This window comes from Phyllostomus discolor, chromosome X (assembly GCF_004126475.2).
Source record: "Phyllostomus discolor isolate MPI-MPIP mPhyDis1 chromosome X, mPhyDis1.pri.v3, whole genome shotgun sequence".
Lineage (NCBI taxonomy): Eukaryota > Metazoa > Chordata > Mammalia > Chiroptera > Phyllostomidae > Phyllostomus > Phyllostomus discolor.
The window spans coordinates 75,722,425-75,735,894 of NC_050198.1; the positions used below are offsets into that span (position 1 = coordinate 75,722,425).

The 13,470-nt window shown below is 36.4% G+C and overlaps 1 protein-coding gene across 5 annotated transcripts in view; it reads right to left on the reverse strand.

The window, feature by feature from the left end:
* Positions 1 to 1,061: 1,061 nt before the first annotated feature.
* The window catches only part of LOC118498574 (teneurin-1-like), a 322,780-nt gene continuing 310,371 nt past the window's right edge, over positions 1,062 to 13,470 (reverse strand). For 4 of the 5 annotated variants that reach the window (XM_036016974.1, XM_036016973.1, XM_036016975.1 and 1 more), the window contains 2 exons: positions 3,028 to 3,288; positions 1,063 to 1,374 (listed from right to left, as the gene is read on the reverse strand). In XM_036016974.1, the coding sequence (XP_035872867.1) occupies positions 1,289 to 1,374; positions 3,028 to 3,288 (347 nt within the window). In that variant the 3' untranslated portion in view covers positions 1,063 to 1,288. Of the gene's footprint in view, positions 1,375 to 3,027; positions 3,289 to 13,470 lie in introns of all 5 variants that reach the window. The other variant, XM_036016977.1, reaches the window with a different exon arrangement.

The following is a 13,470-nucleotide window of genomic DNA, read 5'->3' on the forward strand; positions in this document are numbered from 1 at the left end:
CAAAATCCTAGAGGCAGATACTAATATTATCATTACATTGCAGATGAGGAAATTCAGGCACAGAAACTTTATGTAACTTTCCCAAGGTCACACAGCTGGGATTTAAACCTAGGCTGCCTGACTCCACAGTGTAAACTTTTATTCACTACTGTCTCATAATTTGAAATCATTCTTGGAGGTGCACATTGGGCCAACAGAGGCTTGCAGTTATGAACTAGTATTTAGCAGACTGAATCATAGGTTTACCTTGGCAGCCCAGCCTAATTTTATGGTACCCTATCCAGTCTGAAAATACACCATGAGGGAAATAAACCTATAAGGGAAAATATGCATGTCCTTTATTCCTGAGTCTTCCAACTCTGTCTGAGTAAATAGTTACATGATCAAGGTAGATGACTGATTAGACTGCAGGCCAAATGAAACTGAACAGCCTTAAATATTCCTGAAAGTCATTAACACGCCTAAGAGAAATGGCACATTAACACAGTGTAGTGGCTCACCAAGATGAGCAGTTCTCATGCAGGCATGGGGGAGGATAATGTACCTTTAGATAAAGCTGACTGTGATAGATCTTCCCCTGATCCATTTCCCCCAGCCACCCACCAATTCTGAGACATCGTCCTGTCATCATATGTGCAGATCTCCCCAAAGTGTTGGTTTTCATCAAAATCACTTATCAGTATTGCTTTCAGTATCCCTCCACAAAGGGTCAAAGCTCAATCAATAAGCACAATAAGGGCAAAGGTAAAAGAACACCAATGTCCCCTCACTGACACATGCCACAATATAAATACAGGTTTACAGCAAAGAATGAACAACATTTCTTTCACTTGAAGGCACTATTTATAATTAATGACATGGATATAGATACTGTGATTGTAAAGCCAAGCTGGAGCAACTGAAGGAAAAGACCAAGGCACCATAAAGTTAGGGCAATATCTGAATTATAGTAACTTTATGGTTAGAGAACCGCAACATATTGTAGATAACATAGGAAGTCCTGAGGCCAAACCCAACCCAACGTGGTATAAATTCCTGCCCTCACGCTAAATCTGTGTTTCCCTCTCCCACTTTAAATCTTGTTTGTCATTTCCCCATCACCCACCCACTTCACCTCCTCTTCATCACCAATACACACACATGAAGTTTTCTAGAGGAAAGCAAACCAGTAAACTGCCAAGGGACTAATCTTTGACAGGTAAATTAGCTAGGCCTGTGTGGTGTTTGTCAGAGGGGCAGGGTTCCATGCTGAGTGGTAGGTGTCAGGGATGGGCCGAGATGAAAATAATTAGTGGTCAAATATCTGGAAACACTTGCCTTTAGTAGACCCAGCTTGAGCCTCCATGTCACAACAAACAGGGGAGAATTTAAAACCTGTAATATCAAACATTTTACTAATTAATCCTTTGTCCAAGTCATCTGGGATTCCTCAATCTTTAACCCTTATATACAGTAACGATTGTTTTACTTAACAGATTCAATGAAATATGATTCATATACCATAAAGTTAACTCTCTTCAAGTGCAGAGTTCAGTCGTTTTTAGTATTTTCACAGAGTTATACAACTGTCACCACTATATATTTCCAGAATAACCTCATCAGCCCAAAAGAAACCCCACTCTTAGGATCTTGCAGGAATAGAAGGATGGTAGAACCCCATGGGGAAATTTGTTCCTTTTATTTTAATGTTTCAACCCAGTGAGCTGGCTATAACTTCCAATGGCAGGAGTGAGATGAGGCAGAATGAGAAGTCTTGGCAATACAGGAGATCATCTACCACCTCATTTCCCATAAATTTGGTTACTGTTTTTCCTGTTTGACCTTTGAAGCCCTGAATGTATAGGGACCAGTCCAAGGTCTCCTAATTTGCATCCTAATGCTCTTTCACTTACACAGATATGCATACATATATCAAATATGTTCCCTTCTCATTTCTATACTTCACTTCCAATACTCTTCACTCAATACATACATGCCTAGATGAAAGTAAACTAAGAAAATCAAGGCAGCCAGGATACTTGGCAATATACAAAGTGTTATAGCCTATCATACAGGAAATGATATTCCAATTTGTGGGCAAATGGTCATTCCAAATTATATCCTGTGCCCAGTGTCCCCTATGGGCTGAAGGATGGAAGGGGGAGAGAACAGAAAACTTTGTGCATGCAGGGCTGTTGGCTATCTGTCTCCCGCCTGAGAAAATGCTAATTAGCCACTGCTATCACAGCAAGCCCTGTGGTCATGGTGACGTGGACCTATCAAATTTAGACAAACAGAATGACGAAGACAACAGATGAATGTGTTTAATAAGCATTAATGTACTTTTTATGGAAGGGTTTTGTTCTTCAGTAGGGACAGAAGGGCAGAAATAAAATAAATTAACCTCTTCCCAACAAATCAAAAAAAGAAAACTTATCCATTTCTAAAAGTTGTAAGAAAATAATGTACTCATATAATTACAGTTTAATGATGCTGTTATTACTCATTGTCTGGAAAATAGCTGATGGTAATTTACCTTCTTTTAAAAAAATAATTGCAGTCTAACCTAATTAATTTGAATCTGTCTGTAAAGTTGACAAGTTAATCTGAATCAAAATAGAAAACATGTCCAGAATATGCCTGCTATACAGTTGTTTACCTCATTGTTCATATATTGATAAAAAGCCAACATACATAAAATGAGTACTTTCTAATAAATACTAATAAATGCCATTAATATTGTATTGGGAAATAAAGATGAAAATAAAAGTGAGTAATAAATAATGCATGTACAATATTGCTGACTACATGAGATTATTTCCCTTGGGGGATCATTGGAAATAAAAAATAATTTATCTAACATTATAAATAAACATGTCTATTTACCAGGTACTTAGACAAGTGCCTTGTCCATGTGACCCTGCTAACTAGCATTTCCATTCTTCATATTAAATAAAAATGGGCAGACACAGGGAAGGAAAAGAAATTAAAGACTAAAAGCAGCATTCTCTCTGGGTTTTACTGTAACAGTATAGGGAGTTCCATTACCATTGTCCCCGTCAGACTTCCTTTCATGGTCAGTGTCAGTCAAGGACAATGCAGAGTTGGCCCGGCTGGACAAACAGGAACTATGCTCTGACTTCATCCCCCTTATCCACATTCTCAGTGCATGGTCAGGTGAGGCAGCGCCTTCTGTCTCTGTGTCCACATCAGATCCCATCTCTAACTGGTAGCCATGTCGAGAAACACTGTGCACATCAGTCTGGTAGCCAGAGCAGAGATTGTGAGGAGTTTCACAGAATTCCATCTCTGTGAGGAAACAAAGTCCAGAGAAAATGTTTAGCACTGTGAAGAAATACCTCATAAAATTCCACTTTTTGTCCTCAGGGCCCCCTCCCCCATTGCTAGTAATGTGTTTTTGCAAAATTAGAATTCTGGCCATTTTATTTATGGTAGTTATCATCCAGAGCTTATTTTGCACTTCTGTAGCTGAAAATTATGCTCCTGTTGATTCTTACAAGGTTTTGGAAAAAGCATGCCCAAAAATAGCTATATAACTACAATTTTGGGTTGCACAAAATGTAATGAAATAAGTTGAGTGCAGAGGAGTATAAAATATAGAAAGCTGTCCTTTAAAAGATATTCCTTTTTCAGGAAGAATATATATGATCTGTAGAGCACACCTAGGCTTAAACTATTAAAATTATTGGCTTATCTAAGCATTTCATATACCTTAGAGTTAAGAATAAATAATTCAATGTGAAAACTGAGGGAAAATATTATGTTTAAACATACTCTTCTAAAGTATTTTTCCTAAAATACATTCACCTAATCTCTAAAACTTTAAGTACCTAATATCATTATTTCCCATTTTCACCAAAGGAGTTTGAGGCCTACTTTATGCTAATTATCCTATTTTATTCATTCTGTCAACAAAAACATAAAAAATATTCAATTGTAGACTGCACCTCAGTAGTACTTCATGGTTTCAATTTTACCTGTTTCCACCCCAAGTCTTAGAATCATAAAATGTTTAGGATCTTAGAAATGCTGCCACTAGTCACTTCCTTTTATGGTGGAGGAAAATAAAGTCCAGAGGGTACATATCATTTGCCCATAGCCCAAGTGAGATAACAACAGAGCCTTTTTTAACTAAACACCCATCTGGACATGGCTTCCGTTAGACACCAATGAAGCCCCATCAATTTACTGTATTAATATCAGGCATTCAGTCGTACAGTCAATTTTGCGTTCAGTTATGGAAAGGTGTCAAAAAGGGGACATGATGCTTCAACAGTCCCTAATAAGTTAATGAAAAGTGACCACATGCCAAGACATATCATCTGAAATGTCCGTGTAATACTTTGATAAGGTAATCCGGGGATGTTGTACACTATAAGGGATTTTCTCAGACTGACATCAGAGACAGGGTATGTCATTTAGCCAAGAAGAAGCTTAACTGAGTGCATCTAATCCTTGGCACATATCAATAAAATGCAGACTCTAAAATAAATTTAATTCTTTGAATACAGAAAGTGCTAAAATTTAGACAGGCTATATTCTAGAAAGGAGAGTGCAGAATATGAACATATTTTAAATAGCTATTTTTGTGACATAATTGCCAAATAAGGGTTTAACAAATCAAATTTTAATACTTATTTAGTCACCATTATGTGCCCAGCACTGTGCTCTGTGAAACAAAGATTGTAAGTAAATAAAGCTACTATAATGTATTCAGAAAAGTCAGTTATAATAAATTCTTTCAGGGTTATAAGTCACTGCTGAGAATTCTCCTTATGATGTCTGTGATGAATGTCTTTAAGAGTAATTCTACTTTTCTACAAAAATTTGTCTGAATTCCAGAGCACTTGTCAAGCACAAAAGCTTATGAAATGTGCTTCTCCTTGACATGGTGTTAAAAGTAAAAATCCATTTTGCACAATATAAATCTTAGTCATCAAGAATATTGGTTAATATTCATGCCTCTGAATTTCAAAATGTTGCATTATCCAATCCTACTGTGCAGTTGTTGGTACAGCAACTTGATAATAAACCTGTAAGTTGGAGGCCATAGGAAAGGAGTTTTACATGGGCCTGCATTCACAACTTTCTTCATTTCCATAGATCTGTGGTGCCCAAATTTCAGCATGCATCAGAATCAACTAGAAGGCTTGTTAAACACAGATTTTTGTGCATTCCACCCATTTCAGTTTGGGATTCAAGAGGTCTGGAGAAGGGCCAAAGGTTCCACATTTCCAAGAAGCTCCTGGGTATGCTACTGGTCCGGGGATGACACTTTGTAAACTGCTTCCCTAGAGACTTCTCTGAGGGCAGTGGGAGACAGGAAAAGGGGAGAGAAAGTGAGAGAACAACCTTTGTGGCATTACCAAGGCTTTTGCAGTAACCAGCTGTAATTCTATATGGAGACACAAGAAAGAATGCATTTAAGGTGAATTGCTGTGAAGGACCTCCATTTATTTTCCATGGATTCGGGGCTCTAATTAGGAAATTCACTTTCAAAAGCACATACCTGCATTTATGTTCACTCATACAATGGTATTTGAGATGTGACTTTGCAAAGATTTTAATATGAGCATGTGAGTCATCGTAAAGACATTAATTGGGAAAGAATGAACAAATAAAACTAAATATGCAGCCAATCTAGTATTCCATATCATAAAATACTAGATACTTGGGTTTGTTCCCTTCTAAGGAAATGTAGTGTAACATGATAAAAAATTGTATAAGATATTTACTGAAACTATACTCTCATTTGAATAAAAGACTAAACCACAAATTCTCTAAATAGCCAGAAAAAAGTATACTTCCTTGTCAATATATACTTAGAAAACAAAGAATGAAAGAAAGAGAGAAAGATTCAGTTTTTTTACAGTAAGTGATGTTCACTGAATTGCCTCACTTCCCTATCTTGAAATCAATGTTGCCATTGTAAATTATTTCCTTAAATACACAAAAGTATTGGTGGTGTATAAAACTCCCATAAGATGCATTTTTCTAGAAAGCACTTACAATGCATCTTAAGAGATTGTTTTTAGCCTTGTACATATAACCTTGTTACTGAAAATACTACATATTCCCTAGATAATATAAAAGTTTATTTGAACTTATTATAGATCTATTCTTATCAAAAAGCTAGCCACAAGAGAAATGTAAGTACAATCTTAGGATATCTATGATTTAAATGGATAGCCTAGTGCTATGAGAAACTATACTTCAAACATAAACAGATGCAGATGTTGCCAAGTGAATGATGTACTTGGGACCTCACAGACATGTATATAATTTTTATTTCAAGGAAAACCTACCTATTTTCCAGCCTTGTAAGAGACAAAATCTGAGCAAATTAATGGAGTTGAAATCCAATTTTAAAAATGGACAGAACATTTGAAGAGACATTTTACAAAAAAGATAGGGAAATGACCAATAAGCAAATGACAATGTGTTCAATTATCACTAGTTGTCAGAAAAATACAAACTAAAACTGCAATGAGATACCACTACAGAAATACCAGAATGGCCAAAATAATTTGGACCCCATCAAGTGTTGACGGGGAAATAGAGAAACTACATATTCTGCTGGTAGAAAGTAGAAAGGTACAACTACTTTGGAAAACAGTTTAGCAGATTCTTAAAATGTGAAGCTGTACTTAATGGGAGAGCAATGCACACCTGGACATTTATCCCTGAGAAAAGAAAACCCTTATTACACAGAAACCTGTACAAGGTTGCTCATGAGCTTTATTCATAACAGCAAAAAAAGTAGAAACAATCCAAGTGTCTTTGAATAGCTGAAAGGATACACCTGTGGTATACCCACACAATGGAATATTATTCAGTCCTGAATTATCTATTGATATATAATAAGATGCATGGCCCTCAAAATAATTATGCTGAGTGAAAGATCAACAAAATGTCTATATACTGTATGCTTCCATTTAAATAAAATTCTAGAAAATGCAAACCAATTGACAGTGACAGGAAGTAGATCAGTGGTTGCCTGAAGAAGAGAGCAAGAAAGAAATGGGGAAGGAGGGGTACAGAGAACCTTTTCGGATGACCTAAATGACTATTACCTTGACTGTGGCAATAGTTTGTTTATATATATTACATATATATATGCCAAACTTTGTCATACCATACCTTTTAAGTATGCGAAGCTTACTGCACTTCAATTATACCTCTATAGTTTTTTAGTGGACTATACACTATCAGATAGTAAGACAATGAGGAGACTAAAGAATCAGACTTTTTTGTAGATGGAGCAAAGTTCCTCCCAGCTAGTGGGAGGCCCAGCTCTTTCCTTCCTAGTGGAAGGGAACTATAACATGAATGGAAAGGTAATCAAAATGCTATCTTGTTTGTATCTAAGCCCTGAAGCAATCAAGGATAACTGTTGCATGGTGATCCTCTAAGGAACATATTTTTCCTAGGAATGTAATAGTTGAAAGCCAATTTTAAGGGAAAACTAAAGATAAAACTGATCACTGAGGAGCTTTCAGCAGTAAAGTAACATTCTGTAGTTGGGGCTCATAGACTAAGTTGAGTAGATGTGGCACATAGGATCAATTTAGTGCTCTATTAATACTAATAAATTAATATTTTATAAATGATATAAAGTGCTGAATAAAATGAACTACTGTGTTTTCTAAATCTACGGATTGATCTGCAGATGTTAAGCCTGGAGAAGTCATTTATCAAAACTTAAAAGGGAAAGTAAGAGTCATCTATACTAGTTTCTTTCTGCAAATGCCATTTTTGAGTTGCTGATAAGCTCAAGACTTTATTTTTTCTTAAAATTGAACCCATCCACACTTCCTCTAAAAAGGGAGCTTTAAGGCATCACACTGCAAATAAATAATTTGCGGACAGTTCTAGATAGTGTGGCTCAGTAGATTGAGTGCCAACCTGAAAATCAAAGGGTCAGTGGTTCGATTCCCAGTCAGGGCACATGCCTGGGTTGCAGGCCAGGTCCCCAAGTAGGGGGCGTGCAAGAGGAAACCACACATTGATGTTTCTCTTCCTCTCTCTGTCTCCCTTCCTCCCTGCCTCCCTCTCTCTAAAAATAAATAAAATCTTAAAAAATAAATAATTGGAGGTCAAAAACCATGATTAAATTTCACCATGACCTGAATGATTTGAGATGTAACTTCCAAATATAGTCCATTTCCAATATAAGGAAGAAGGAGAGGAGATACAATTCTTAGCTTTAATTACTATGACTATAAGAATCCTTATGGAATATATACAAAAGCAGATGGTATTAATTAGCCATGTGGTTTTTGCATAAGTCACTTAACATCTTAGGGACCTTAGTTCCCTCATTTGTAATATGTTTAGGTCCAACTTGAAATAAATCTCTACATAACTACCGTGTTCTAAAATTCTATAACTGTAACTTGTGCCTGTTATGGCAAAATGTGAAAATGTTAAAATTTTCAAATGTGAATAAACTTTAGTGGTTTTATGAATCAAGGTGCTATTCATACTTCTATTGTGAAGGATAATCACACAAGTTAGCTAAGATCTTGTATCATGAATATAAATCTTGATATATTAAAGCACTGATATTACCTAAGTATATGTTCTGAATTGTGAGGTTAGTGATAAAGTATATAATATATATATAATATAAAAAAGGAACTGAAAAAATAGTTGTTCATCAAACACAAAATTATGAGTTTATAAACATGGTTATTGCAAACAGTACTTTACAGTATAATGAATAAAAATTCACACAATTAAAAAATATTACTGATCCACTAATAATTCATTAATGACTCGAGTGAAAATGCCATGGATTATTGCAGACTGAAGCAAGAAATACAAAAGAAAGAAATGAGCAATACCAGATAGGAGACAAATAATTTTACTACTGGGTCTCCATTTTGCATTTCTCAGTTTGGGGACTATGAAAAACAAATGATATCAAATTGTCAAACAAATAAGTTCATGTGAGCTTACTTAAACATAGCTCCATGGAAAACTCACTCAATTTCAAGTCAAGAAACAAAACAAAATAGACTTCTCTGGTTTCTCACAGAAATCTCACAGAATTCAGAGAAGTCTACTTTGTAATTCTTACAAAATTAGCCCAATTTCGTTTCCTCTTCTTTCACTATGTGTAAAGGCTTTATCAAATGCACAGTATTGAGCCAGGCATTAAGCAGGGAGGTAGCAGGACCACGTCGTGTCCTTTGGCAAGTTCCACAGAGCACCTATTAAAGGCCAAAAATGAGAACCAAGTAATAAAGGCACCACCCAGACCTGGCCATTTTTTTCTGCTGAGGACTCATCAGCCTTTTCTAGGGCACAGGGGTGAGAGATGGAGTGCTCCTAAATGCAAAGCTGGAGCCTGTGGTTATCAGAGGACTTAAAGAAAATAACTAAGCTTCCTGCAGCCTAATCTCACCCTCACAGTTCCAAATGCACCCATTATCTCAGTACTTGGAGCCTACCAATTATGCCTTATTTAATTTTTGAGATTTCACCATCTGTCAGTATAGTGAAAAGCATGGCCAAAAAATCTGGGGAGAGTTAAAGCCTAAAGTAGAAACATTCATGCTTTGTGACCAATATTGTCTAACTGGAATCATCTCAGAACATAGCTAAAAGACCATGTTAATGTCAAAAAGGGTGCTCTCAGAAGCACAATGAGTTGCAAATCCATAAAAGTGGCTCAAGCCAGACAAGGACACAGAATTACAGCATAAAGTCAAAGGGAGGGGAGATGTGGTAGGAACCTTGAAAAAGTCAAAAGGGATTCCAGTCATATTTAGAGAGAGATGAAAACATCATTTAGCATTCTAAGGAGCAAGGACATTTGATATGGGAATAAGCAACTTCTATTTCCCTAAACTACTATTCACCTTAGTACAGGGCCCCATTCCTTTGTTCTCACAGAAGACTAGAGGACTTGCTCTGAAGCTAATTCAGAGAGTGTCACCACTGCAACTGGAGAGGTGGCTCCTGCTCTCCAGCCTTCATAATGAGGGTCTGGAAAAAGAATCAGGGACTAGAAAAATGGTGGGAGGTCCAGGACTCCATCAGAAATTTAGATCAATGAGAACTTGAGCATGGTCCCTTTATTTCAACATTTCCAATGAGACAGAGACTTCCTGGTCTAAATGAGAAATTTTCAGGGCTATCGAGCACTGCAAATGCATGGTGCTCGATGGCCCTAAAAATTTCTCATTTGTTACCTTTGTTAGTCCAATTTTCTGGCTGTTCGTAACACTTTGGAGCCTGAATCCTTATTGAGCACGGTGGTCTTCCAGGTATACTTCTGTATTTTCATTATGTGCACCAAGCATATGAAGCTGTTTGTTTAGTGTGTGTGCGCGCTAATTGTAAACTACCTTAATCTGTCACACAATTCCATGTAAAGAAGGGAGACTGGTGAGTTAAAGGGTTAAATGAGCACTGCAAACATTTGCAAATGCTTGAAGTACATACTCATAAAGGCAAACAATGTGACTGCTGTAACATTCTACACTAATCTGTAAGCATTTACTTTGTGATAAATGATTAGAGACGCCAAGATAGAACCGTGCACCAGAGTCAGTGTCCACGAAGAGCTACTGAATGAACTATATTCTGCTCCACTACAGGATTGTTCTCACCATCTTTCAAAGGTGCCCTTTTAGTTTTTTACTAAAATTAGTTTTAGTTTTTTTTAGTTTTGCCTCTGCATCTTTGGACATAATTTATCAGCCACCTGGAATCCTTCCTTATGATTTCTCACTGATCTAATCCCTAATATGAGACTGTCACAAAGTATGCTTCAACTTTAGATCCTCCCCTCCCATTAATCTTACCCTTCCCTATAGAATATTTCATGTTTCCTACAGAATTTTATACCTGACCATATTTTTTCAATATTTATACTTTCTGTATTACCTCCTGAAGTATACCTGCAAATCTGAAAGTTTTCTAAACTTCTGGTATCTCTCAAAGTCAAATGAGATAATTTTGGCACAGTATCCTATGATGTGTGAAGGACTATGTATTTCTATCCCCTCAGGCTCTAGAATAATTCTAGGCAAAAAATGATTATTAAGTATCAAAGTTTTAAAGTCCATAATTAATATGAAATCACTCTAAAAAAGGTTAACTTTTTCAATATGATTTTGACATATATAAGATGGCTTTGCTTAACAAAAACAATGCCTGCCAATGCAAATTGAAAAATAGTTATTTTGGTAAATTAGCTATGAATTTCAAATAATAGATATTTAATAAATTTGGCATAAAAGAAATACAGCAGCCCACTGGGGTGGATTTAGGGAAAAAAAACACTTATACTAATATTAAACTAATGGAAAACAAATTCTCCGTATCATCTTCTGACTGAAATAGTCTCACAAAGGAAGGTTCCCTCACTATATACTTGGCTTAATGAATTGGAAAATGACTCTCCATAAAAATTCTTCAAAATATACCCTAAGGTATAGAACTGGGGGGCTTTTCAGTAAAACCAGTCACAAAGCCTTGTTACATAAAAGACACTTCCAGCTGGCCTGAATCAGAACTTCTTTCATCCTTTCTCATCAGTCAGTTTCATTTCAGAAAGCACATAGAAATTCTGATTTTGGTAAGTTTGTAGAGTGTGCTGGAGTGAGTTGGTGGCTCCTCTGAGAGACTCTGTTTTCATGCACTCAGAGGTTTCTTTGTCAGGGACAAAAAGAAGAAACTCTCTCAGGCTACTGTACTTTAAAATGAACACACACACATACGCTAAACAGTTTCGCATGCTTAGTGAACATTATGAAAATACAGGTTATGGTAAGAACCCTTAGAATCCAGCACTTTTTTAAAAAAAATCAAGTCTTAATATTATTTATTTATTTATTTATTTATTTATTTATTTATAGAGGGGGAAGGGAGGGAGAAAGAGAAAGAGATAAACATCAATGTGCAGTTGCTGGGGGCCGTGGCCTGCAACCCAGGCATGTGCCCTGACTGGGAATCGAACCTGCGATGCTTTGGTTTGCAGCCTGTGCTCAATCCACTGAGCTACACCAGCCAGGGCTAGAATCCAGCACTTTTGAATTGGAATTCTATTTACAGGAAAACATTAAATTCTGGAGAAGACTTCCACTTCCAGTCAAGATGGGATATAAAGGACCAAATTTACTTTCCTACCTGAAACAACAAAAAATCATATACAATGGTTTTCAGCTATTAGGCAGTGAGGCACAGTGATCCCTGAGATGTGGGATGCAAACAAGATGAGCCTTATGACTGCCCCAGCTTAATGTGTGCAAAGAGTGTCCAGGCCTTACTACAGAAAGGAAGAACATAGGTGCACTTTGTCAAGCTCTCTGAGTTGAGAAGAACCTGGTAGTATGGGGAGGCCAGGACGGCTAGAGTTTGCAGTACAGAGTACCAAAGAGGAGAGAGCTGTACAGAAAGAGAACTCCACAGATCTGCAGAGGATCCCCCAGGATGTTCACCAAATTCCTGAACAGCATATGAAACTAAGGAAACTTCCTGTGACTGGAGAAAGAACCACCTGAAAGGATTAAGAGAAACAACTGAATTCTTCACTTATCTTAGTCCCTCTTCTCAAAAGCCAGAGTAAAAGAGTGAAAAATCTAATTCATGACCACTCAATAGAGTTCACCAAAAGGTTTTTGTGTGTATGTATGTGTGTGTATATATATATATATACAATTTATATGTATATAATTTAACTTTGTTCTGGCATGTGGTCAATACTTGGCAATAGTTTTATCCTTTTGTCTTGCTATTCGGCTTTGTTAGGTGGGTTGAGAACAGCATTTGCTCTATGGCTAATTACAACTTCATGTCTCGCAAAGTGAAACATAACACCTACCATATGATTTAACTATTATACCCCTGATATTTAGCCAAGTAAAATGAAATCACAGATCCCTACAAAGACTTGTACATGAATGTTTACAGCAGCTTTATTTGTAATAACCAAAAGTTGGAAACAACTCAAATATCCATCAACAGATGAATAAATGCAAACTCAACTATGTATCCATACAATGTAATACTATTGAGACATAAAAAGGAATGGAGTGTTGATACATAAAATAACATGGACAAATATTTAAAAAGCAGAGTTTGAAGAAAATGTTGAAAAAGTCTATATACAGTATGCTTTTCCATTTATGTAAAATGCAAAAAATGCAAACTAATCTAGTGGTTGCCTGAAACAGGGTGGGTGGGAAGTGGCAGAGAAAAAAACACTGTGAAGAGGCAAAATGAAAATATTGGGGGTAGCATATATGTTCACTATGATGATCATAGTGATGTGTTCATGAGTATATACATTTGTCAAAATTTACCACATTGTACACTATAAATACATATAGTTTATTGTATATTAATTATACCTTAATAAACAAGTTTTTAGAAAACAAAGAAGATAGAATATTCTGCTTGCTTACTTGACATAAACATCCCAGTTGAACAATGGGAACAATGAAACATTGTACCATG